At 38.5% G+C, this 26641-nt stretch overlaps 1 protein-coding gene and 1 long non-coding RNA gene across 6 annotated transcripts in view; both read left to right on the forward strand.

Moving 5' to 3' along the window:
- Positions 1–6561: 6561 nt before the first annotated feature.
- LOC121452369 lies at positions 6562–23255 on the forward strand. Its single transcript, XR_005974844.1, has 5 exons — positions 6562–6941; positions 9076–9143; positions 9650–9736; positions 17132–17190; positions 22898–23255. It is a non-coding gene; the product is annotated as an uncharacterized LOC121452369 (long non-coding RNA).
- Positions 23256–25244: 1989 nt separating this feature from the next.
- Chd2 (chromodomain helicase DNA binding protein 2) overlaps positions 25245–26641 on the forward strand; it is a 112592-nt gene continuing 111195 nt past the window's right edge. For 2 of the 5 annotated variants that reach the window (XM_041658976.1, XM_041659130.1), the window contains exons 1-2: positions 25254–25831; positions 26174–26306. In XM_041658976.1, coding sequence (XP_041514910.1) covers positions 26245–26306 — 62 coding nt within the window. In that variant the 5' untranslated portion in view covers positions 25254–25831; positions 26174–26244. Of the gene's footprint in view, positions 25832–26173; positions 26307–26641 lie in introns of all 5 variants that reach the window. The other 3 variants (XM_041659298.1, XM_041659220.1, XM_041659040.1) reach the window with 3 other exon arrangements.

Consider the following 26641-nt stretch of genomic DNA (forward strand, 5'->3'; position numbering starts at 1 on the left):
ATCCAGATGCAGCTGGAACTGAGCACTGTCCTGGGTTTCTGTCCATCCTGGAGAGGAACTGCACTGACCATCCTCAGGAGACTGCTTAAGAAGCAGACCGCTGCAGAGGATGCAGGGATTCAGGGATGCAGGGATGCAGGGATGCAGGGAGAAGAGCCAGGTTGCTGCCTTCCGTCTCTTCTACCATGGAGTAAGGCTTCTGAGAAGCTAGGAGGGAGGGCTGTGGGCAGGCCTATTTTGTCTGCAGTGGAGCTCTGAGGTTGCTTCCTTGGGAATGGAAGCTGCTGTCCCAGGCAGACGATATTATCATCTTCAACTAGGAGCACTTTAGGTGCTGTTCAAATCTCTGGAGACTGCTCTGTGTGACCTTTATTTTCATTATTATGTATTATTATTTATGGGTGAGTTTTGATCACCACATATATCTGGTACTTGTGGAGGCCAGAAGGTACTGAATGCCTTGAAACTGGAGTTACAGATGGTGATGTGGGTGCTGGGAACTGAACCTGGGTCTTTTGAAAGAGCAGCAAGTGGGCAACTGATATTAACCACTGAGCCATTTCTCTAGGATTTCTTTCTTTCTTTCCTTCTTCCTTCCTTCCTTCCTTCCTTTTCTTTTTTCCTTTCCCTCCTTCCTTCCTTTTTTTTTTTTGAGGCAGAATTCGGTGTAGGCAAGACCAGCTTCAAATTCAGTTTGTAGCTGAGAATGACCTTGGACTTCTGACTCTCTACCTACTCCCCCACTCCGCTTCTTGGCTTACAGGCTTATAGTACCAGGTACCATGCGTGGTAGGTTTTTGGGGTGCTAAGGATTGAAACTAGGATTCTGAAGGCTAGGCAAGCTCTCTACCAGTTGACTCACATTGCCAGCTCCTTGTGCGATCTCTTTCATTAAAACATGACAAAACACTTGAGGGTGTTCATTGTAGCAAAACTCAAACTTCTATAAAGTTAACAGCAGTTATTTTTCTCTCCAGTAATTAGAGATTAATTGGCCTTTTTTCATCGTTTTTCCTATCAATTAAAATTGGTGATGTAGTCACATGTTTTAAAATTCAAGAGTCATAAAAGGATTCAGAGTTAAAAATAGGCCTTTCTAGCCGGGCGGTGGTGGCGAACGCCTTTAATCCCAGCACTCAGGAGGCAGAGGCAGGCGGATCTCTAGGAGTTCGAGGCCAGCCTGGTCTACAGAGCAAGTTCCAGGACTGGCGCCAAAGCTACAGAGAAACCCTGTCTCGCAAAACCAAAAAAAAAAAAAAAGGCCTTTCTACCTCTGTTTTCTGGCTACTTCTCAGGTCTTTTGCTCAAGGCCACCAATAGAAACAAGTGTAGGTTTACCTTTGTGCTCTTTGAGACATATTCTGTCATTCCTGGTTTTTTTTGGATTCTATTATATGTAGGAAAACTACTCGGACCACACACGCAGGTCTTTTTTATGGTGGTTTGAGGTTGAGGACTTGGTTCCTCACTTTTGCTGAAAAAAAAAAAAAAATATATATATATATATATATATATATCCGTAGACACTAAGCTGATTGTAGTTGGATTTGACTGTAACACCAGCCCTTGGTAGCCTGAGGCGGATGAAAGTCAGATTGAGACCAGCTACGACTCCACAGCGGGCTCCGTCTCAACAGTAAAAATAAACACAGACCCCCAAAACAACACAGCAAAACCAGACCACAAAATGAAATAAACGCAACAGTTCCTAGAGTCAGGGTAAGAAGAGGAAGAATGGGTAGTCACTTGGTCCTTTGGTGGATGACATAGAGTGCTGTGGCGGTTAGTTTTTATGTCATGTGACACAAACTGGAGTCATTTGGGAAGAAGAAGCTTCCATTGAGAAAATGTCTCCATCCGATTGGCTTTTAGGTAAGCCTGCAGAGCACAATGGGAGGGTCCAGCCCATTGTGGGTAGTGCCACCCCTGGGCAGGTGGCTCTGGGTGGTATAAGAAAGCCAGCTGGGGAAGTTTTGGAGGGCAGCAAGTGGCACCCCTCCATGGCCTCTGCTTCAGCTCCTTCCCTGCTGGAGTTCCTGTCTTGGCTTCCCTCAATGACCGATGGTGAAGGGGATGTAGAAGCCAAATCAACCTTTTCCCCTCCAAGTTGCTTTTGGTCTGGATGTTTGATTACAGCAATAGAAAACAAACTCAGAAAAGAGCGAAGGAACTGTGAATTCGTTGAGTGTAGGCTTTCAGGTCCTTCTAAGGGACGTCAGAGCTCTTCTCTAAGGAAGGATGGCTAAACATAAGATGTAGATGTGGTTAAAGGGATCCGAGTGTCTGGGGTTAGTGAGATGGCTCAGTGGGTAAGGGCGCTTGCTACTAAGATTGCTGACCTGAGGTTCATCTGAGTCCCACAGAATGGAACTCATTCCCCTGCTAATTATTCTGACTTCCACACACTGAGGTACAAATGGGTCCCCCCCCCACCGAATAAATGCATGAATGTTCAAAAAAATTATCTTGTCATTTGTGATGGGTAATCGAATTTCAGTGAGACAGACAAGTGGCTTTTCTGAAGACAAGCTTGTGCAGGACAGTTGGGGAAGAACGCTGTTTGACATAAGCTGCCCAGGGTGGATCTTTATAAAAGGGGTTACTCCATTTTTATTCCTTTAGGTTTTTGGGGGCCCGCCACCCAACTCCCAAGTCAACATACATGGAGGCTCATTTTTACTTATAAATGCCCGGCCTTAGCTTGACCTATTTCTAGCCAATTTTATTTTAACTTAAATTAACCCATCTACCTTTTGCCCCTGGGATTTTTCTTTTTCTTACTTCTGTATATCTTACTTTCTTTCTGACTCCGTGACTGCTGTGTAGCTGTGCAGCTGGGTGGCTGGCCCCTGATGTCCTTCCCCTGGTTCATTTGCTCTTTTTGTTTATCCTCTCTGCCTGCCAGCCCTGCCTATCCTTGCTCCTGCCTCTCTATTGTTCCTTTAGCTCTTTATTATACCATCAGGTGTTTTAGACAGGCAACGAATCACAGGTTCACAGAGTTAAGCAAATGCAGCATAAACAAAAGCAACATATCTTTGCATCATTAAACAAATGTTCAACAGTATAAACAAAATTATCCAACCTTTAAATAATATTCCCCAACACTCCATAGTTTATGGGTAGGGGCTATGATCAAAGAGGCAGCAAAACAAGAGCACGAGGTAGCTTATAGGTGGCATAGCTGAAGATTGACACCCATGTGGGCACAGGTCTGGCCATTAAGTTAGACTGGATTGGATATCTCAAGTAGGCAAATCAAGAAAAGTGATCATACCTTATGTAGCCAGAGACCCAAATAATCACACAGAAACTATATGAATTACAACACTGTTTAGCTGATGGCTCCAGCTTATTAACCATCTCTCACAACTTAAGTTAACCCATAATTCTTGTCCGTGTTAGCCACGTGCCTTGGTACCTTTTATCAGTGAGGCATTCTCATCTCTGCCTTTCCTCTTCCCAGAATTCTCTTACTCTGGTTGCCCTGCCTATACTTCCTGGCCAATCAGCGTTTTATTAAAGTAGTATGAGTGACAAATCTTTACAATGTACAAAAACATTATCCCAAAGCACCTTGAGAAAATTTAATTTCTACTAAAACGTTTATAGCTCAAAGTATACTGTTAACAGGTATGGCTACTGTGCATAGAAATAACCCCAATATCCATACAAATTCCTGGCTCTTACCTAAGTAGTTTATGTTATGTTAAATCTAGTCACCTACTGGGTCTTTTGAGATAGGGCCTTGCTATGTTGCCCAGATTGGACCTGAACTGCCAGGTTTAATTGGGTTCTCCATTTTCAGCCTCCCAATTATCTTGATACTACAGGTTTGATCTATCACATTGCCTAATATTTTTTCTTTGTCATTTTTCTTATCTCTTTCTACCCACCTACCTACTTATCAATTATATATCTTCAATCTTTCTTTCCTTTAAAAAGTTTAAAAATATTTCTTTTTATAATATGCGTAGGAATGTTTTTCCTGCCGTGTATGTATGTCACCATGTATGTGGTTTTGGAGGTAAGAAGAGGGTATTGGATAATGCCATGGAACTGTAGTTACAGATGGTTGTTAGCTGCCAGGCCAGGTGGATGCTGGGAACTGAACCCAGGTCTTCTCTAAGAACAGTAAGTTCCCTTGACTGCTGAGCCATCTTTTCTGCCTCAGAATCTGATTTTTATTTTTAGAGATTTTATTTATTTATTTTTTTGTAGTGGGATTCTGTGGGATGTCTCTTTGATGCTGTGAATATGTTTTAATTCCATTGATTAATAAGTAAGTTGATTTGACCAATAACCAGGCAGAATATAGCTAGGCAGGAAATTCAAACAAAGATACAGGGAGAAAGAAGGTGGAGTTGGGGAAGATGCCATCAGCGGCTGGAGAAGCAAGATGTGAGGTAACAAGCCACGAGCCTCATGGTAAAATATAACCTAATTGAAATGGGTTAATTTAAACGTAAGAGCTAGCCAGAAATAAGCCTGAGCCATCAGCCAAACAACTGTAATTAACATTAAGCATCTGATTATTTCATAAGCAACTGCAGGGATCAGAGGTTGGGAGAGAAACTGGTCCTCTGGGACCGGACAGGACCCAGAGAAGACTTCCAGTTAGAGTGCGTGGTCATGGGAGATTTTCATTAATTTAGTGTTTTTGTGGGGGTATGTTGACTTGAGGGCAGGTGCCCTCTGAGGACACAGGCATCAGATACCCTTGGAGCTGGAGTTTCTGCTAGCTGCAAGCCACCTGAGGTGGGTTTTGGAAAGTGTGAACTCACGTCTCCTGGAAGAGCAGTACATGACATCGTAATCACAGAACCATCTCTCCAGCCTCAGGTCTGTAATTTTTTTTTCTTTCTTTCTTTCTGAAACGGGGTTTCTCTTTAGTCCTGCTGTCCCAGAACTCGCTCTATAGATTAGGCTGGTCTCGAACTCATAGAGATAATCTGCTTGCCTCTGCCTCCCTAGTGCTGGGATTAAAGGCGTGCGCCACCATCGCCAGGCTAGTAATGTGATTCTTAAGAAGTGGCTAGAAGGGCCAATCTGGGGGCCACAAGCCTGATGATTGGCATAGGAGAGAACCGACTCCTGTATGTTGTCCTCGACCTCCATATGTGTCTCCCCTCCCCGTCAAGTTCATGACTTCAATTATTGGTGTTTTACTCCCCCCCTCCCCCCCCCCCCCACACAAAGAAACGTTAAAAAATTAACATAGTGTTTCAGGACAGCCAAGGGTATGTAGAAAGACCCTGTATCACCACCCCCCAAATTTAAAAGGGGGCTAGAATTACTTCTTGGGTCTATGCTCAACATTCTGATTATAACCAACGAGCAAAGTCTCAAGAGGATCTGAGCGTTGTCCCTCTCATCCCAACACTTGTCAAAAAAATTTTTTTTTCTCTCATGAAAACAAATCGCGCCTATCTTCCCCCTCCCCCAACCCCGGTCCCTTGATAAAAGAAATTTCTAAATGCCACTACTGCGAGAGAACAACTTTTCTTTCCTTAGCTGCTGGAGGACGATTCAGATGTTCACTTGTGTTCTGACTGAAGTTGGTTCCAGGCAGAAGTGGGAAGAAGAAATGGAAAAAAGTGGACTTTCCTGAGAGGAAATGAAAACTTGTTTTGTGTAATGCTCTGGGGAAAGCTGGACAGGCAGACGTGGCTGTTTACGTTTAAGCTACCATTTCGACAAATCTTCCGGAATCCAACTAGTCAGGAATATGAGGCTGGGTCGTTAAGGCCTCGGTCACTGGGTATGCTAACAGGTTACCTCAAATAAACGGCACATCAAGTCATATATTACGTTTGGGAACGTGCTGATTATAAAATCGCTGCTCCTGTCTCTGTGACCTGAAGGTAGGTCTGGTTGCTTAGGGGGGGAAAAAATCCTGAGGATATGGCTGCTTGCCTAAAAGTGAAGGACGTGCACAGTCTTTGCCTATCTTGTTAATCACGTCATCTTTGCTTCATCACTCCCATTTCTTTGAAGACGGAAAAAAAAAAAAACTCAAGTCAGAAATAGCAAATCCTAAGGTTTTAATGATCAGAGCGAGAGCCTGTCTTAGCCTGTACCAGAAACAAACCAACTAGCTACGAGGACTCCGCACTGCGGAGCGGAAAGCTACGTCTCTCCAGCAAACCCAAAGGTTTCATCATCTGCCAATCGCAGGCCGCGACTTCTCGGACGAAACGCCCACGGGGAATGATTGGCACTAAGTCCATCCTATTGTCGCTGAGAAGGTGGAAGAGGTGGGATCTGAATCGACCAATAGTGTGCAGTAAAATGTTGTAGAGGAGGGAGGAAGGCACCAACCAGAGTGCGTGAGGCTGCTCCGGGAAGCGATGGCAGGAAGCCTACCCAGCCAATGGCCGCGGCGGGCTGGTGGTGGCGCGCGTGCGCACTGGGGGTCCCGGGGCTGCAGGCGGGAGGTTGGGGGAGGGGAGCGAGCTGGAACGCGGCGGAGCTCCTGCCGCCGCCGCAGCCACCGCCGCAGCGAAGAGGCCATGTTGTGTGGTGTGTGGGGCGGGTGGGGGGGGGAGGAGGAGGAGGGAGCAAAGCCGAGCGAGGAGACGGGAGAGACACCACACACGGCACAAGATGGCCGGAGAGGCAGCAGCAACCCGAGCTGTCAGGCGGCCCGCCGCGGCCCACGGGCTCGCTGCTGCTCTGGGAGCGGCGCCCGGCCGTCCCGGAGGGCTCCGGGGGAGCGAGGAGGCCGCCGCCGAAGTGAGGTGGCCGTGCGCGGGTGCGGGAACCCGCGGCAGAGGTGCCCGGGAAGGCCGGGCCCGCGAAGCCCGTGGCTCCGCTGCGGCAGCCGCGGGTGCGCGGCTGGGAGGCGGCCGGCGCCGTGGGCGGGAGGTTACGGCGGGCAAGCAGTCCCGGAGACGCGGGGAAGAGTGAGCCGAAGGCGCTGGAGGCCGTGCTTGGACCCGGTGAGTTGCTCCCCAGCTCCCTTTATTGTCCTTTGTCCTTGGGAGGAAAAGCACGACGTCCTTGAGGGCGGGCGGGAGGGGCTGCGGGTTGCTCGCCGGTTCTCCACTGGCAGCCCCGGGTGCAGCCGCCGAGAGCCGAAGCCACCCGGGCAGTGGGTCGGACTCCCGCGTTCCCTCTGCACAGCCTGCCGGCCTCCGGGCTGTCCTCCGAGGCTGCGGGGAGAGGGCGGCGGCCGCGCCACGGAGCCCCTGCCTGCTCGGGTGAGTTATTTTTCTAAGCGTGAAACAACAACAAGCCTCCGGAGACGGCCTCTTAAAAATCTCTTCCCGGCGAGGTGGGAACCCATCTTCAGGATAGGATTTAAAAGAACAATGGAACGTCTTACTTCGCTTAAACCATAATAAAACTTGTCCTTTCCCCCATCTCCCTGTTGGGTGTTGGCTTTTAACTCTTTCCAAGCTGTTTTTGAGAAGGACTGTTTTCTAAATGCTCGTTAAAACGTCTGTGACGTTTGTTGTCTTTTAGAAAAGGCAAGTTACAGGAGTGCTTCTGGTATTTCAAACATGACGACGGCAACAAGGCAGTTTAATGGAAGTAGATTTGATAATTTCGGTACTAGGTGATGACGTTTGATGAATACATCTTATTTTTACCGAGTGCTTTTGCCTAGACCATTTGGCATCCTGATATTTGAGCCTAACTATACTGTTGGATACTTTTTTTTCGGTGAATGGAAAGAGTCCTAATGGGTAACTTTTCTCACACCTGAGTGTTAAAACGTTCTTGAGTCAGTTGCTACCCTTTAAAAGTTAAAATTCATCTTGTTATTTAAAAAGACAGAATTATAGTTTTTCAAATCGTAATCGAAAAAGTTTTATAAAGGAATATTGTAATAGCACAATTGTTCCGGAAGTTACTTTCCATAGTGTAAATAGTGAAGTAGGACTGGCCGTGATGGGCGATGAAGAGGGGCCATATTTGTTGCATTTGTTGCAAGTATAAAGTCGAGATGTGCTTAAAAACGGAACAGGGTTGAAAAAACAGTTGCAACGAAAACCGCAGTTTTCTTTAAAAGTACTTGAGATAATTCAAGTTTAATTGTTAGGAGAAGCATCTAGGAATGTACAGACCTTTGTGTATTTTTGAATTTGACTTTTATTCTGCGGAACCCTTGTGCTATAAAGGTGAAGAATTGCGTAAAGACAATGTTGGGGAGACTTACGTTGTCCATCGAAAATCAAAGATACGGGTTGACTGGACCATGTTTCATAGGGTAATTCCAGTAAAAAACAATTGGAATACCTTTTATAGGTTAGTGCATGGTATATGAGTTGCGCATACCTTGCTTTCACAGAATTGAAGTACTAATTTTGTTTTTTTGAAATGAACGCTTTGAAATGTTTTATCACTGAAAGTTGTTTTAAAGAGATTTGGAATTCGTAGTTCTTCAGAAACCTTTTTGACTAGGAAAATGTAAAAGTAACTACTAGCAGTTTAAGGTCTTAGGATCTTTCATGATAAATTGGGCAGGAAAAAGACAAAATATTCTGGACCCTCGTTTGAAATTGAATGAAGGTCATAGATACCACAAGTTTTAGAGCTGTTTAATAGACAAAACTAATATCCCATTTGGTGAGATCAAATAGCTTGTAGTTTAAAATTTAAAGTAACCAGTGGCCATTTTAAGTTCACTAATTTCTCCTGGAGGAGTTGATTTTTAATGCTCTTAAATGTAAGAGGTATTTGTAGATGGTAAAGAGAAATTTAAGATGATGGCTTTCTCTAAAATTGCCAACTTTTTCTATGCTTTTGGTTATTACTTGATTTTTAAGAAGGGAAAAGGAAAGCAAATTGGTAGTAATTTGAATTTTTGTATTTCTTATGGATTGCAATGTTTTAATGTCTAGGATTTCTCAGTACAGTGCCAAATGAGGAAAACAAAGACTGATAGACATTAAAGATAGGACTAACTACAGCCCAAATGTGCAGGTCCTGTCTCCCCACCTCCTGTCCACCCATCTCCACCTGGATCTTGTCTTTGGAATATTTTCCTCCTTTCATCATACCGAGTCTTTTGCCAATATATCTGTAAAAATCAAAACACTTAAATTATTTTTCTTATTTTTTTTAAAGGTAATTTACCAGATTATAATTAGTGTGGTTGCTGATGATTCTGAATAAATACAGCTTTTTTCCCCCAGGTAAGATTGGTAAATATGTTGGTTTAACATATAAATTAATTTGCTAGATTTTTGTTTTGCCTTTTGAATAACTGTATTCTTAGCGTTCAGTTAATATTGTTTTAAAAAGTGATTGAATGAATATATATCTGAAATTTAAAAAATCTTCAAGGAGCCCTTTTACTAAGTTGTTAAGAATATTTGTATAGCCATTGTAATATAATGTACTTTTGAATAGCTTAAAATAATACTGCCTGTCTTTTAAGACTTTGTTTAATTTTGTTAATAAGCTTTTGCAGCCAGACATGGACCAAAAATGTTTTCCCCCCTTCACCGCTTTAAGATACCACACAAATGATTTTTAACATTTTAAGTATTTAAGGAAATTTAGGCTAAGCTTTTCGAGCAGTCTTTAAGTTTGATCTAAGCATCGATAGTAGTTTTTGTTCCGTATAAAGTTCTCACATTTCTATTTGTTACTTCTTCGTCAGGATGTTTTTTAGAATATGATTTGTTTTCCTCAAAAGGTGTGCCATTTTGAAGACGGAGACAATAGAGATTTATCTTTAAGAATAAAGGAGAGTCCCTGGGAAGTTCTATATTTTATATAGCAAGTAAGTTTTTTAATCATTATATTTGAATATTTTCTAACATTTGAGTAGAAAATTATCACTAAAGTTGTCAATGAGACAGACTGCTTATATAAAAATGGCAAAATATTTTTACCCTAAACTAAAATACTTTGTGTTAACTATTAAAACAATTGCTACTATAAATTTATATGAATGCATGCAGTTATATCCAGTAGTAAGACATTTATTTGGTCTTCCCAATAAAATGGTGCTTGTCTTTGCGTGGGTTAAATCTCCGATTAAACCAGTGCAGTTCTTGCAGTCTGAAAGATGGACTGTTTAGCACCTTCTCTGCCCATCATGCAGCACCTGCCTAAGAAATTTCATAATTATTATTCCCCTTGCTTCCTAAAAGAACTGTATTTCAAAAGCTAAAAACAAACTTTGATGTCTTTGTTATTTTATGGCTAAATTATTCATTATTACTAGCTTGTTATTTCAACAAGTGCAAAAATAAACTGATTTTCCAGCAAACTAAGCGCTGTCCTCCATCATGAATCTTGGTTATTGTTTTTGAACCCGAAAGAGAAATAATTTCAAGCACAAAAGGTTTTGGGTTTAGCATACTATGAGCAAACTGCGTTTATATTTTAATAGGTGAATATTAAGGCGAATGAAGAAAATTTACTACTACTATACATAAATAGATCTGTTCATGCAAGCTAGAATCCAGAAATAATATTCAATTATTTTAAGTAATTGCCAGAGAAAATATGTGATACTTTGGGGAAAAAAAATTAAGCAATGAATTAATTAAAATGGATTGCACATTCACTTATGTTGGAAATCTACAGAAAATTAAGTTTGTGTTACTTGGTTTTGATTCAAATAGGTAATAATGTTAATAGACGTATTTTTATTGTCTTTATGTTAGCTTAATGAAGTATTTTTGCATTTTTTTGAAGTTTGTATTGTATACAAAAGAAAATAATAGGCTTAAAATCTATAATCTTTCAAGGATAAGACTATACAAAGGTATTTTTAATCTTATATTGTGTTTTTTTTTTTTTTTTGGTTTTTCGAGACAGGGTTTCTCTGTGGTTTTGGAGCCTATCCTGGAACTAGCTCTTGTAGACCAGGCTGGTCTCGAACTCACAGAGATCCGCCTGCCTCTGCCTCCCGAGTGCTGGGATTAAAGGCGTGCGCCACCACCGCCCGGCTTAATCTTATATTGTAACAGATGTTAAGATTACGATTTTCTCATCGCAATTGATAGAATGTGTAGTTGGCATTTGTTGGATATTGCTATAGAAATTGACAATAAGGTATTTTGTATGATGCTGTTAAAAGTTAAGCTAAATAGGCAATGTGTTTATAATGGCCTTCTTAGAGCTATAATTTTAACAGAAAAAGTAAAAGCTGAAGGTTAGAATTTTTTTTTTATTTTTGTTTTTCGAGACAGGCTTTCTCTTTGGCTTTGAAACCTGTCCTGGAACTAGCTCTGTAGACCAGGCTGGTCTCGAACTCACAGAGATCCGCCTGCCTTTGCCTCCCGAGTGCTGGGATTAAAGGCGTGCGCCACCACCGCCCGGCTGAAGGTTAGAAATTTTAAATGAAATTTTGAGCTTTTTTCATAGTAAGTGATGTAATAACTGCTAAATTAATTCCTAGCCTTTTGAGGCAACTTTTATAACCAAGATAAATAAATTACATTTTATGAAGAACCACATGTATTATTACTATCTTTATGATACTGATTATATTTAGTGTGTGAATTACTCAAGCTAATTTGATGGAAAAGTTTACTGGCACATGAGGGTAGTTGTCAGAATCTTATGTAGATGGGATTATTTGACCTACAAAGGTATATGTTATAATTTTATTATATCATCAAGGTAAAATTTTTTTTTTTTTTTGGTCAAGTATTTTCTACTTTAAAACTGTAGTAATGAATACTTAATCTTAGTGTTTTGGACAAATTCCTTAATTTTTTAATTAAAAATATCCTTATCTAGCTGTGTTAGGTTGGAATACATTTAATGTTTCCATAACATTAGAGGATTAATATAGCAAAAAATTAAAAGAAGCTGTGTTGCAGCTAATCACAAGTGATTTTTGGATCATGAAACTGACATTTATAGATTTGAATATGTAATATAGGTGGTTATAATGTAAGTCTTCTTTCGGCTTTCCCATTGCTTTTTGACCATTTAAAAATCTGTTTTATTTGTCCTTTGACATTTTACTGTTGAATCAGATGTATGTGATGATCGAGCAATCAGGATGCTTCTTCACCTATAATGTAAATAGGGTATATAATCTTGACTTTTATTCTGGAGTCTTGAATCTTTTAATTTGTGTGAAGGGTTTAGAGTGTACAGCTTTCATCGCTTTGCTCTTAAATTGTGTGATTAAAAATAATTCCGAGGACTATTTTGGCTGTGGAATGTATTTTTTTTTTTTTACCCCATTGCTTATTGGGAATTATGTCTGTTGTAACACTACTAGAATAATAAAACATAGGACAGTTGCCTATATAGTTTTGATGTGTTCCCAAATGTTTACAGTGTTAATATAGATACCAGAAAAGTAATTAAGTATGAAATTGAGTCTGAAGATACAGCTCAGGTGATAGAGGGCTTTGTTAACGTGCACAGAGCCCTGGGTCCAATCTCTAGCATTGCAGAAAGCTGTTTGGTGGTGTACATCCCTATTTCTAGCCCTTGGGAAGTGGAGGCAAGGAACTCAGACATTCAAGGTCATCAGCCTCAAAAAACATTCTCTGTAAACAGTGAAGATTTAGATTTCTGCTATAAAAGCATTTAAATTTTGTTCTACTGTAGTAAACATATTCAAAGGTGACTGTTCTCATGTTTACAGTTGACCTTGATTATAAGCAAGATTTAGTTTTTATGCCTTCTATGTTTTAATTTCTTCTCATAGAAAGATTTCTGCATTTCAAAGGTAAATGACCTCAGTTCACAGATTTCTCCCCCTTCTAGGTTTAATGCAAAATTTATTTTCAAAGGCTATTTTAAATTGTGTTTATTTATTTGTGTGAACATGGAGGTCAGGGACAGCCTTTAGGAATTGGCTCTTCCATGAAGATTGTTAGGCTTGGACATCAAAGCACAGTTAAGCTCTGAGCCAATTTAGCTCTACTTTAGCATTGAAAGTGCTGGCATTACCAGTGCCAGGCGTCATGTCTTATACCCTAAATTTAAGAATATTACAAATCTTTTGTGATAGGCGGCCTGATTATATGGCCTGATTATTTTCCACCCACCCACCCATCCATCCATCCATCCATCCATCCATCCATCCCTCCCTCACTTCTCTATGTAATAGCTCTGGCTCTCCTGGAACTCACTTTGCAGACCATGCTGGCCGTAAATTTACAGAGATCTGCCTGCTTCTGCTTTTGCGGGTGTGGCGGGGTCAACTGGTTTTTTAAAAAGGCATTTCTTGCTAGGATTTATACATTATTTAATAAATCTCCAGAGGTCTGTGCTTCAGGAGACGTTTTTACCTTAAATTTATTTTAATATTTGTGTGTTTGCAAATTTGAATTTGAAGGTTAAAGGACAACTTGACGAATAGGCTTCTTTCACCTTCTGGGTTGCAGGAAATAAATTCAGGGTTTCTTAAGATTTAAAACCTTTTATGAGAATGAGTGTTTTGCTTGCATGTATGTATTTGCACTGTGTGCATGCCTGGTGCACTTGGAGGTTATAAGAGGTTATTGGATTCTCTTCAAACTGGAGTTAAAGATGGTTGTGAGCCATCATTTGGGGTACTGGGAACCAAACCCTTGTTTTACCCAAGAGCAACAAGTACCTTAACTTCTGAGTTATCTCGTTAGCCACAAGATTTAAATGGTTAATGTGTACCAGTAATCATAATCCTTTCAATTCAGATTACCAAGGTGGTTTTAAAATACATACTTTGTTTGTGTGTATGTAAGTATGTATTAGACATATTTTCAGTCTGGAGTTAAGAGATTACAGGTGTCAACCATCATGCCTGCTTTTTTGATTTTTTTTTTAAACCAATTCTCTCTCATTTTTGGTTTTTCAAGACAGGGTTTATTTGTAGCTTTGGATCCTGTCCTGTAACTAGCTCTTTTAGACCAGGCTGGCCTCGAACTCACAGAGATCTGCCTGCTTCTGCCTCCCGAGTGCTGGAATTAAAGGCAGTGCCACCACCGCCCTGCTTAAAGCAGTTTTCTTAAGAGATTCTAATGCCTTTGTTTTATTTCATTTTGGGACTGATCAGACTGGACAAAATGCTTGGATTTCCACAGTACTACTCCCTCTGTGCCTTGCAAATGTCTCGCTATCCTGTCTTTGTTAACATTTTCTCAAAGTTCAGAGTTCTTAGATTTTAATGATAGAGTTTAAAAATTCAAGGGATTAAAGAAGCAACAGTTGTTCTTGACCTTTACTGTCAAAGGGCCAGCATTATATGCTTATTTATATTCCCTAAAGTTTATTTTTATATCACAAAGTACATTTTAAAATCTGAGACAGGAATTTGCAGAAAATCAGACTGCTGTTCTACTTAAACTGAACTGGACTTTTCATCCCATTTTGAAGGGTGACAAAATACTATTCTATATTTTCTCAACTTTGAGAAAGGAGAACCTGTGCTAGATTTCATCAGTGTTAATAATTCCACTCTACTGTAAAGTGAGATCAAAAACCTTCTTTTCGTGGTTTCAGAACATAAAAATTTCTTGGATTGATTAATATGGTGACTTAGTCAAAATCATATTACTAGCCGGGCGGTGGTGGCGCAGGCCTTTAATCCCAGCACTCGGGAGGCAGAGGCAGGTGGATCTCTGTGAGTTTGAGGCCAGCCTGGTTTACAAGAGCTAGTTCCAGGACAGGAATCAAAAAGCTACGGAGAAACCCTGTCTTGAAAATTTAAAAAAAAAAAAAAATCATATTACTAGACCACTATGATGAAGTTCTCTTACAAGTGCTAGAAACACTTTCTTTTTATCCAATATTTCTTTTTTTTTTTTTTTTTTTTGGTTTTTCGAGACAGGGTTTCTCTGTAGTTTTGGAGCCTGTCCTGGCACTAGCTCTTGTAGACCAGGCTGGCCTCGAACTCACAGAGATCCTATCCAATATTTCTTAAACATTTCCTACCCCTTTAAAAGGACAATCAGATTATTGTTTACTTTTAATGATACTAGTTTGAACCAAGGAACTCATGTGCTAGGGAAGCCTTCTTTCTCTTACTGGCTGGCATCCCTTGTCCTGAGTCAATTTAGTTTCCTGTGTGTTACGGTTGACTTAATTCACAATTCACAAAAGTCTTCTTCCTATTAAGGTCAGTCTACACTAGAGGTTTAAAAATTTGAAGACCATTGTTTTGCTTTGCTTTTTTTTTTGTTTTTTTTTTTGTTTTTTCGAGACAGGGTTTCTCTGTGGCTTTGGAGCCTGTCCTGGAACTAGCTCTGTAGACCAGGCTGGTCTCGAACTCAGAGAGATCCGCCTGCCTCTGCCTCCCCAAGTGCTGGGATTAAAGGCGTGTGCCATCAGCGCCCGGCTTGCTTTGCTTTCTTATGTAGATATTTTAGTACCTACCTTAATAGTAACTTCTAGACAGATCATTGCTACATTATTACAAATAATGAATTAGATTTGGTAATAAATAGAGAGGGCACTTGCAAACGATTCCTAAGAAGTTTGTTTGATAGCTTAATTCTTAAACATTATGTTTTTTTAATCTCAAATTGCTACAGTTTGATATTAAGGTTTTTAAAAATATTTTGTGTGTTTGTAGATCAGAGAAAACCAATGTGAGTTAGTTTTCTTTTTTCCATATGAGTACCTGCCGTCCTCCTAGTCAGCAAATATTTCTACCTTGTGACACATCTCACTGTGTCCTTGGTGGAGACTAGTCTCCTGTATATAACCTACGCTGACATTAAACACTCTTGGTTCAACCCAACCCCCTGAGTGCTGGCATGACCTTAACTTTCAGTTTTTTGTTTGTCTCTATATTTTTATTTTAAATTCAGGGTTTCCATATGTTAAGTGCTATACCACTTAGATTTCTCAATAGGTTTTCTCCCTCCCATAATAAGTTTCTCCACCAACTCATTATGCCAGATCGAGCCAAGTTAGAAATGTATAACAAGAGGTGTACTGAGCAAAGCAGCTCCGTGACCGGCCTCAGTGACTTAGGCCTGAGAAGTCATGCTCCCAAACCAAAGCAAGGAGATCTTATAGATTGTAGGCAAGGGATGATGACATGTCCACCACACAAGCTGAGTTTGTGCCTATTATGGTCAAAGGTTAAGTGCTTAGGTAGGGACTTGACTTGCAACTTCAGGGGAGGAAGCTGTAATAGCCGCTAAGAATGGTGAGTTGGGCTTTTTGGTGCCTTTCCCTTGTCAGGAGACTCTGGGTAGTGGGGGTTTGGATTGGGTAGGTCGAGCATTGATGCTCTAATGGAACACCTATTTCTTATTTTGTGATAATTGTAATAGAAAATTCAGGCAAATGAAAAACCTGTCCTTATTTCAGAAAGTACTTGAGATGTAAGATATTTCCCATATTTTGTTATGAGGAATTTAAGTCAGTAACTAGTAAAGTCTTGATAAACCAACTGCACATATAAGAATTAGTATTGCTGGCCGGAGGGCTGGTGGTGTAGCACACCTGTAATCCCAACACTTGGGAGTCAGAGGCAGGTGGAGCTCAGTGAGTGGAAGGTCAGAGAAACTGTCTCAGAAAAACCCAAAATAGTGTTATTTTTGGAGCATTTAAGTGCCTCTTGGAGGGGACCTAGTGTGGCTCTCAGCACTCACACTGCTTGTAACTCCAGCTCCAGGATATCCAGTGCCTTCTTCTGGATGTGAACAGAGTGCACATCCCCACACATAGACAAAAAGTCATAAAATAAGTCTTAAGGAATTAGTGTTAGTCAAATAAATAGTATAGTTGATAGTAATTTGAAATGATGTCTATGCTAACATTTAGAAATATTTATTATGTATATGATTATGTTATGTTGATTTTAGCACATGGTAGATACGAAGTGATATGGGAATGATCTTGGAGATAGGTAGCAAAGGTCTCTTTTTGAAGACTTGAAAGTTTATTAGATGGGAGATTAGTATGGATTAATTCTGTACTGTAACTTATTTTCTCTAGTTTCAACCCTGGATATTCAATCAAATTCGTGTAGGACCTCAATAATTACTCCTTTGGAGTTTTTGTACTGTGACTTAGGCTTATTTTAGTAACTGTTCTATAAGTTTGCACTTCCAAATCTAAGATCTTGTCACAATTTTTCTATCTTTTGCTTGTATTATTCTGTTCATAAACTGTATTTCTTGGTCTGTAGGTTCCTTCTTAGAAAATACTGCAGTTGTGATACGTCATACATAGGATTTAATAAAATCTATTCTGTCTTTTGCAGAAATGTGGATTCCCAGATGGAGTGAAATAACAATACCACAGACATTGTTGAAGCATTTAGTAAGTCTTAATCTACTTGTTGGATTTGATTTTTAATTTTAAGTGTCACTAGATATTTTAAATGTCACTTACTGATTTGGAATTATAAGCTTTGTCAAAGCTGTAAACAGTGAAAGAAAATCCACATAGTGGTTAAATGTGAAGTTTATTTCTAGAGACAATGATTACTTTATACTTGGTGGACTTGTAATTCATTATGTACATCAGGCTAACCTGGAACTCAGATCTGCTTACTTCTACATCCTGAGTGCTGGGATTAAAGATGAGCCATCATGATGGGGTCAGGATATAAAACATTAAGACCAAGAAACCGTGGAACTTTTTTCCAACATCCTGGATTTGGGTGTCCCTTTGATTTTGTAAAGTCCCTCTTCCTACCCCCAAGTATACCTGGACTGTTCATTCTGTTCATTTAGATACTGTGGTTGCTTTTCTATTACAGTTAGAGTTGAGAATACTTGTCTGAAATATAAGAGGATACTTTGCACTGAAAATGCATAGCCTAGAATGTTTATAGTTTGGTCTCCAAAGAAAGACTGTGGTTTTAGAGTCTATGCTACTTTTATGATGTAGAACACAAAAGCCCTTTGGTTCTCTCTTTACAATAGAAATTAGTTTTAATGGATTTCTAGTTGTAATTATTTATGATAAATTAACTGAATTTAAACTTCAATACTAAAACTTTTGACTTATTGACATAGAAATGGCTATTTGATGTAAGATATGTTATAATTACCACTACTGTGAAGTAGGTTTTCTAATTCCAAACTTGTCAAGTAGTAGGAAGGAGTAAAATGAGAAGGGTGGTAAACCATTTTGAGTGAATTGCCCAAAGGATTTATTCATTAGCAACAAACTTTTAAGATAATTGTCTACTATTTATTTCATAGGAGTAAAATCTAGATTCCGAGTGACTTTTTTCCCATTATTGCTACTTGAGATAGCAGTGGTTGTTAAGACCTACAAAACAAAGTTTTTGTTTTTCCTGAAGGAGAGTGAATAGACCCCAAATTTGCCTAGTGCACTATTTGCTAGTTTCCAGTGTGGTCATTCTTAGAGATTAGTTGCCTGGTACATGGTACCTACTCAGTAAATATTTGTTCATTTATTGGATTAGTGTAACTTTTATTAAACATTATCAACTCATACTTTGAGTCTAATGAAAGGTGAAGTGAAATTCATTATTAAAATAAAAATGTTATTGGTGTAAAATGTAGGTGTGGTTAAGAGCTAAAATTTTGGCATAGTAAAAATTACAATATGTATAGCCCTCCCACCATACTCAGTATCTTTATCTTGGCTTCATTATTAGATTGTAAAGCCATAGAAAAGATGACTTTTGCTTTATCATATTTGACCTCATCCTTTCATTAATGAAGACTGGCTAGTGTTTTTGAAATATTTTACTGCCAGTTTTTATATCTATGTTATTTAAGACTCAGATTTGTTAATCTATTCTGATGAGGATTCAATCTATTTTTTAAAATAAGAGAAAATAGATTGTACTCGTCAGGGCTTTCTTACATATATTAAATTTTTTTAAAAAATATTTATTTATTTATTATGTATACAATATTCTGTCTCTGTATATGCCTGCAGGCCAGAAGAGGGCACCAGACCTCATTACAGATGGTTGTAAGCCACCATGTGGTTGCTGGGAATTGAACTCAGGACCTTTGGAAGAGCAGGCAATGCTCTTAACCTCTGAGCCATCTCTCCAGCCCCATATATTAAAATTTAAAGACAAAGCAAAAGATAAAAATCAAGTCATAAGTGCTAGGTATATTTTGCATGACAGGAAAGATGAGTTTTTGTACTAAATTAATATTTTCTTTGTTTTCCTCCTTTAGTTGTAAAACAAGCATTTAGCTTTTGAAAAACTATAATTTCACTAATAGTAGCCTTATAGCCATTTATTAAAAATTAAGATCGTTAATTTTCTTTTTAAGTTTTTGCCCTCTGTATTTATTTTTGCTGTTAAAACTGGTAAAGATATGATGGGCATGGTGGCAGAAACCTGTAATCTTAGTACTTGGGAGAACTGGCATCAGATGTTCAGGGTCATTCTTGGTCTCAATGTGAGGCTACTACAATGGATAGACTCTAAAATATTAAAGCTAGTTGAAACACAAGTACAGAACTGCTTTATTTTAGAAGAGTCATACTTATGCACCGGATGAGTCAGGGTTTTGTAAACTTATTTTTATAGCTAATTTGCTGAAGGAGAATTTGAAGAAATCCATACTCGATTTTCTGTTAAGTTTATGAATGTCTCTCCAGTGATTGGATTTCAGGAGATAATTTAATGATTACCTTGGTGACATAGAAACTTAGGTTTGCACAGGGAGTTTTCTTAGAATAAACATATTCAAGGAAGTACAAACTAGAAAATACCAATGTTAAGTTTGAATCTTTGATAGGAAACAAAGGTTCTAAGTCTGAGTGAGCATAGAGTTCTAGATCAAAGGAGTGCTTGTTCAAAATGTCTGTTAATTCACAAGTGGGTGTAGAATAAGGAATAGTTTGGTCATCAATACCTATGCTACATTGAAATATTTTCCCCAAATACAATGCTAAAGGCAAAACTGTCTTTAAATAATTGACGTCACGATCCTATGTGTTCTCAAAGATATCCTTACTGTTGGACTGGAAAGTGTTCTGACTCTTTAGTTTGAGATTCTCATATGCTTTGATTACTGTGATCTAGTGGAATGATAGCCAGCCTTTTCTGAGATCATCTCATTTAATCTTCAGTAGTACCACAAGAGGTAGTCACTAGGATCTGCTGTTTTACACATGAGGAACTGTGGTTTTGTTAACTTTATGCTCTAAGTGCTCTTGTTTGAGACCTATTTTCCTGTCAAGTAAAATTTCCTTTGTTGGGCTAGAGAGATGGCTCAGCGGTTAAGAGCATTGCTTGCTCTTCCAAAGGTCCTGAGTTCAATTCCCAGCAACCACATGGTGGCTCACAACCATCTGTAATGAGATCTGGTGCCCTCTTCTGGCATACACATAGACAGAATATTGTATACATAATAAATATTAAAAAAACCAAACTTCCTTTGTCTATTTAGTTTTTGTTAGTATTTGAAACTTCATGAATGTAAGTAGATTACTTCTTAAACCTTCACAGACCTTTGATATTTTATGAAATATGTTTGCTAATTAACAAAAATCTTGCTTTTGGCTTTGGATCATGGGCTTTGCACGAGTCCATATTGCTCATTGATTTACAGTGTTAAAGTAGTCTGTTTTCTCTTATAGTAATTTCAGATTTACTTTTTCATTATTTGAAATACATCACTTGATGACATGACAACTATGGGAGTGCAGTTTTTGAGAAGTTTCTGAATGATAATGCCATTCTTGACATTTTGAGGCTACAGCCTACTCCAGCCTCAGCAGTCTTCTTGCCTCATCCTCTCCTGAGTGCTGGGATTTCATGTGGAAGCCACCATATCTGGCCTTTTCTTTTTTGTTTTTTTTAAGGGTTTTTGTAGCAGAGGATGACTTTAATGTCTGTCCTTGATCTCCCAAATGCTGCGATTACAGGCAGGAGCTGCCACCATGTCCAGTTTTATGGGGTTTTGGGATTCTCTTGCCCAGGGGTTTGTGTATGTTAGGCACACACTCTTTTTCCCCTTAAAAATTGTTTTAGAAATAAATTGTATTATCCAGTGGCAGAAAGATAGCGCTGAGTATTAATGTACAACATTGAATAACTTGCACCTGTAACTCATTAGTAATACATTGTTAGTGTCATTTTGTCAAAGATTATATCACTGTTTCATATAGTGCCTGACCATGCATTTTAACACATAAGATAGAAGACAATATATGTTGTAATGAACTAAGCCGACATATAATTTATCATTTCTTTATTTAAAAAATTATTTTTTTATGTGTATGGATTTTGCCTGCATGCTTGTCTGTGCACCACATGCAAGCCTGATCCCACAGGAGGCCAGAAGAAAAAATGTGTCCCCTGAGCCTGAAGTTACAGTAACAGGCTGAATATGGTACTGCAAATCAAATCCGGGCCTTGGAAGTGCAAAAAGTGCTCTTAACCACTGAGCATCTTTCTAATCCCTGCAGTTATTCTGTTTTTCATTTAGAGACTTGGTCTCACTGAGTGACCCTGAACTCCCTAAGTAGATAGGTAGGCCTCAGACTCAGAGGTCCTTCTGCCCTTCTGGCTCCCAAGTACTAGAAGTAAAAAGGTATGTGCGACCATACCCAGCCATTTCTTAATTTTAGGAAAAGAACAAGGCCAGTAGTATTTCATTGACTTGGGAATAGAAAAAATTCTTTTTCATTTTTAAGGAAGGGTTTGAGAAAGTTTCAAAAATGTACTAGAGAAGAGTATCTTGATTTGGGTCTGGAGAGATGACTCAGTTAAGAATATCTTGATTTGATGATGATTACTGATGCTGTCATACTCCTTTAAAGAGTTATTTTTTTTAATTTGGGGACACTTCTGTCTTTTGATTATCTAGTTTATTAAGTATGTTTTATAATGTATGTATTAGAAAACATGGTTTTAGTTAGGGAGACAGGAAAATAGCCTAGAAGCAAACATGTATTCTGTTTCCAGTCACTGACTGTAGCTCTACAAATTGAACTAGAAAGTTGTAGAACATACAGAGAAAATTAGGAAGGGACTGAAATGGTTTTGCTGGTTCAGAAGATGGCTCAACCTTTAAGTACCTAGCTACTACCTGCCTGTAATTCAAGGTGGAGGTGCATCTTTAGAGGAAACTGACTAGCAACATGATGAGCTTTGAGTTTGACTGAGAGATCCTGCTTGAACAAAATTAAGATGATTTCTCAACATCAGTATCAAACTCGGGCCCACACATGCATTTACACCCATGTAAATTTATGCCTTCTTAGAAAAATAGGCACACATACATAAAAACTTGGAAAAATTATTTTTCAAATTTTTTGTGAATATGATGAATCCAGATTTTTAGAAGTAAAATCACCTGGAGGCTCATTTCTCCCTCTAGTACAAATTATTTAAATAACAGATTAATTTTTCTAGAAGGAACATAAACTGTTTTGACAATGAAAGTATATTTTAGTTGTTTATAATTCAAAAAGCAATAGCGTTTCTGTTGCAAATTCAAAGTAAGCCAAGCAGATGTTTCTAAATTTTTTTTGTTATTTTTTTCTTGTGGCTTCACATTTTCTGCATTCTCAGATACGTAACTATAAAGGTGCATCTGTTTTTATAGGTCATGTGTGTTATCTAAACAAAAGTAACATCTGTAAGACTTTAAAACTATGCCATGCAATCATCGATTGCTTTTTTAAAACACTCTTAAGACTCTTTATAAGTAGTTTTCTTTGAAGGAGCTTGGAAACTTTTGCATTGAAACAGTAGAATCCACAGTGTTTGTAATTTAGCTTCCCACCATTTTTAAATTTTAATCTTTGGCTTTAGTTTTCACATATATAAGAATTTGACCTTTGACTGCTATTTTTAATGGATACAAATATATTTGTGACAGGAGAAGCTACAAAATGTGCATTCACTGATTCTATTTCTGAGAGGTTAAGTTTTATCACAATAGTGAAGTAAAAGGATTTTACAGAATTAAAGATTTATGTACAATAGGATATCTTCAAGGTGGGTAGAATTTTGTTTTGAAGAAATAAGATGATATTCCAACAGAATTTTTTTCTTCTAATTTTTTTTATGAAGCATCCAGTCAGCTCGAAGAGTTTGAAATGGACTACTGAAAAATCAAGATGGCAGCCCACTATGGGGAATTGAGGAAAATGGATTAAAGCCTGAATGCTGTGATTGTTATACAACCGACACAGGGTTCTTTTCATGTGGATTCCATGAAATGAACGATTCTTACCCAACACAAATGGACAGTGGGATTTCCTTTCTAAAGACTTCCTACATATTATGTACATTTTAACATCTGGAGAAGATGTTACATTTATTCAAATACTAGTTTGTATTCCTGGAATTTCTTACAATTTTGATTTGATTGACCTTATGGAATGTTAACTTCAATAAAATCTCTAAAACTTAAAGATTTCTCAGTTTGGCCCTTTTTTAATTTTTTTTTAAGTGGACGCTTTCATTAAATGTTCATTTCTTTTTATCATTTTGACCTTTATCGTTGCTTTTCATTAAAGAATATTGAATAAAGCTGGTAAAATGGAATGGCATACTGAAGAATATTTTGTTTGGTTGGGGTTTTTTATTTACAAAGCTGTGTCAGTGTACCTGTGCTTAGTGGAATGACCTTTTGGTTAAAAAGCAATTTGGTTGGTGTCTTTTATTACAGGGTTTAAGTGAATTTCATTAAATTTGTTTGGGTCTTTTCAAAACATCTTGCATTTTAATCAGTGGGTAATAGGAACCTTGAAAGTATTATGAGATTACAATGAATTTACAAAACAAAGTACTTGTTGCCTACAGAGACTGAGACCCAGTATCTCAATTCTTGTTGATGGAAGTGACTCCGTTTACCTGTGTTTTTAAAGTATTATAAGTAAAACCTGGAATGCTCATCCTTAATATCTGAGTTACAATGATGTTTGTATTGTCTCATATCGATGTGTAATTTTTAGGATCTTTAGGGTATGCACCAAAAGGTTTAATTTTTAACAGTATTGTAATGTACATATGAATAATACCTTGTTTCCGTTCTGTCCAGTTTGTGGCTTAAATGAACCACACTGTGCTTTAGATTACCCCATGGTTAGAATCAAATGCCAGGTTTTCGTTTGCTGATCTTAGTTAATAACAGTTTTAGTAACTAATAGAAAGGAATGATGGTGAACTTTTTTTCGTTGACCAGTTCTCAGTATAGAGAACAAAGAACAAAATAATCCATTGTTAATACAAAGTATCTTAGAATATACATCTATGGTTAATACACATGCAGTGTTCGTTGATGTGAAATGGTTGTTCTTTGCTTAAATTGAAAAACGTTTTGTATTTTGATTGGAATGTAAAAATATTGGTAGATTTGAAACTTGATTATGGATTGTACATTTATTTAGATTTAATATAAGTGCTTTTGGTTGTAAAGATAAAATGAATTATCGCCTTGATGAGTGACATGGATTTGACCAGTTACAGGGCTCTGTAAAGGGGTGCTTTGTGTTTTTAGGGCACGCATGTGGTTACTTGTCTGCATGGGAAACAACACTTTGTTGCATTTTTAATTTGTTTCTATAGACCTTCCCACCTTCAGGGAGTTTGTCTTTGAAAGTTTGATTGGCTTCTAGATGTGATCTATTGTAAGTGACCTGTCATTGGTGAAATATGAGTGTACCTAGAATTTGATTTTAAATATGAGTGAAGTATTGGTATATACTAGTTTTTTGGTTTTGGAGTTGAGGTTGAGTTTTTGATTTAAACGTGACTGTGGTTGGTGTATATTCTTGATTTTGTAGTTAATCAGTTAAAGTAAATATATAACAAGTATGAGAATTTTTTGATGTATGGTGCATCCAAGGTTATATCATGGGTTAAAGAATTTTGATGATTGTTGAGAGGGTTGTACTAAGTTTTGCTCTACTGCAACTGAACACTAGGGAGGCGCTCTTGAGTTGTAAAAAATTACCCCTTCCAGTTGGGGTGGAAAATTCCTCTTTAAACTTAGTCTTTAGATGGTTTTTAGGGACAATAAAGAAGGCGAGAGTTCAGCTTAATTTATGGTATTGATGTTGCTTCTATTTGCAATCCATTTTACCCATGGGGGTGTTAATTTTTTAAAAGATTAGTACTTAAGCTGAGCTTTAGATTCTCAAAAATTATTCTTATTTCAAAATGGCTTGATAAAACACCACTTCCTGTCCAGGGAGGAAGTTATTTTAGCTCAAGGACTGAAATATTTAGCAGATCTTTAGACAAAAGGAACAAATTACATTTCTCTCTGGCTTAAAAAGGGTGCTTGAGCCAGAGGGGGTTAAGAAGCCCTTCCCCCTCCCCCTTATGAAGTGGTCTGGAGGGGCAGGGAGGTGTGGGGTTGGGGTCTTAAGTCTCCCTTGGATGGAAGATCTAGTTTTTTTTCTTTCTTTTTTTTTTGGTGGAGATGAAGGGGTGGGTCTATGGTACATCACCTGAGTTGTGGGGTAAATGTAGAGAGTGTCAATCAAAGGCAGAGCTCTCAGAGCTGGGAAGGAGGCTCTAGATGGCGGCTGTGCCTTAGAGAGAGCGCGCTTTGCTCCCTGCTTCGCTTCACTTTACGCAACTTTCCCTAACTTTCGGGCACCCTCAGGGGGCCCCCGCAGCCCCCTGCCTCTTCTAGTGAGTTACCGGGGTCGATCCGAACCTTTTTTTTGGGAGAAAAGCAGCGTTTAGGAGCTTTCTTTTCGTGCCTTGTTGGAAGAAGCTGCCGTATTGAGAGCCCAGGTCGTTGTTTTTTCCAGCTTAGAAGCCATGGCGCACCTCCATTTTTGTGCGCTCTCCTAATGAGGCTTTTTTTTCCCTTCCGGACCTGTTTTAGTATTAATTACTGCTTTATTTTTGACAAGTCAACACATTTGGGGACTATTTAATTTACTTTTTGTTTTTTAACGGAGGATTTTGCGTTTTTTAATTATTTTGGCTCTGATATTTTTCTACTACTAGATAGGACTCTTGCTTTGGACATACTACATGGATCAGGTAAGTCCATGATAATTAGTGATAATTTTAAAGATTTTTATGTTGAAGTTGGCTTTATTTACTGTAAATAGGAGAAATTCCTGGATGACGCAATAAGATACAGAGATTGTTATTTGTATCCAGTGTGTTACTTTGAGAAACTTTCCTTATTGATAGTGATGCTTCTACCGTTCAGTTTATCCCCTACTTATTTTAAAAAGGAAAAATAGAAATATTTTTGTTTTTTTGGTGCTTACCTTTGTTGCATTACATGACTATCGCTAACATCGTCAGGACTTTGTTCCTGATAATAAAAACCACCCATAGAAGCTGGGACCTTACCTTTCTTTCAACTTTTGACAGTAAATACCTGGGCACAGGACTTCAAAGCAAACACTGATTCCCCCTCCCCCTTAATATTTAAGAATTAAAAGATGATGAGAAATAAGGACAAAAGCCAAGAGGAGGACAGTTCGCTACACAGCAATGCATCGAGGTATGAGCTATCAACTTTCTTTTTCTTCTCTTTTTTTTTTTTTTGGGAAACCTCAGCTTACACTTGTTTACTTTGACAGACATAGGTTGCTGTTTGTGTTATAAGAATTTTCTAACTTGGGTTGATTTTTTTAAAAGCGTGACCTTGAGATTGCTAACATGCCACACCCTGATTTTTTGGTAGCAATTTATGAAAGTTGAGTTGTGACTTAGGGCCTCTTACAGCATTCAGAAGGTAAGGTACTTTTGTACCGAGGGGCCTTTCCTAGAAACTGTAGTTTTTCTGTCAGTAAATTTTTAGTTTTTAGGTTTTTGTGCTGCAGAAAAATGACCTTG

Source organism: Microtus oregoni, unplaced genomic scaffold (genome assembly GCF_018167655.1).
Source record: "Microtus oregoni isolate MIOR12 unplaced genomic scaffold, Mior012 000000F_ref0000247, whole genome shotgun sequence".
Classification (NCBI taxonomy): domain Eukaryota; kingdom Metazoa; phylum Chordata; class Mammalia; order Rodentia; family Cricetidae; genus Microtus; species Microtus oregoni.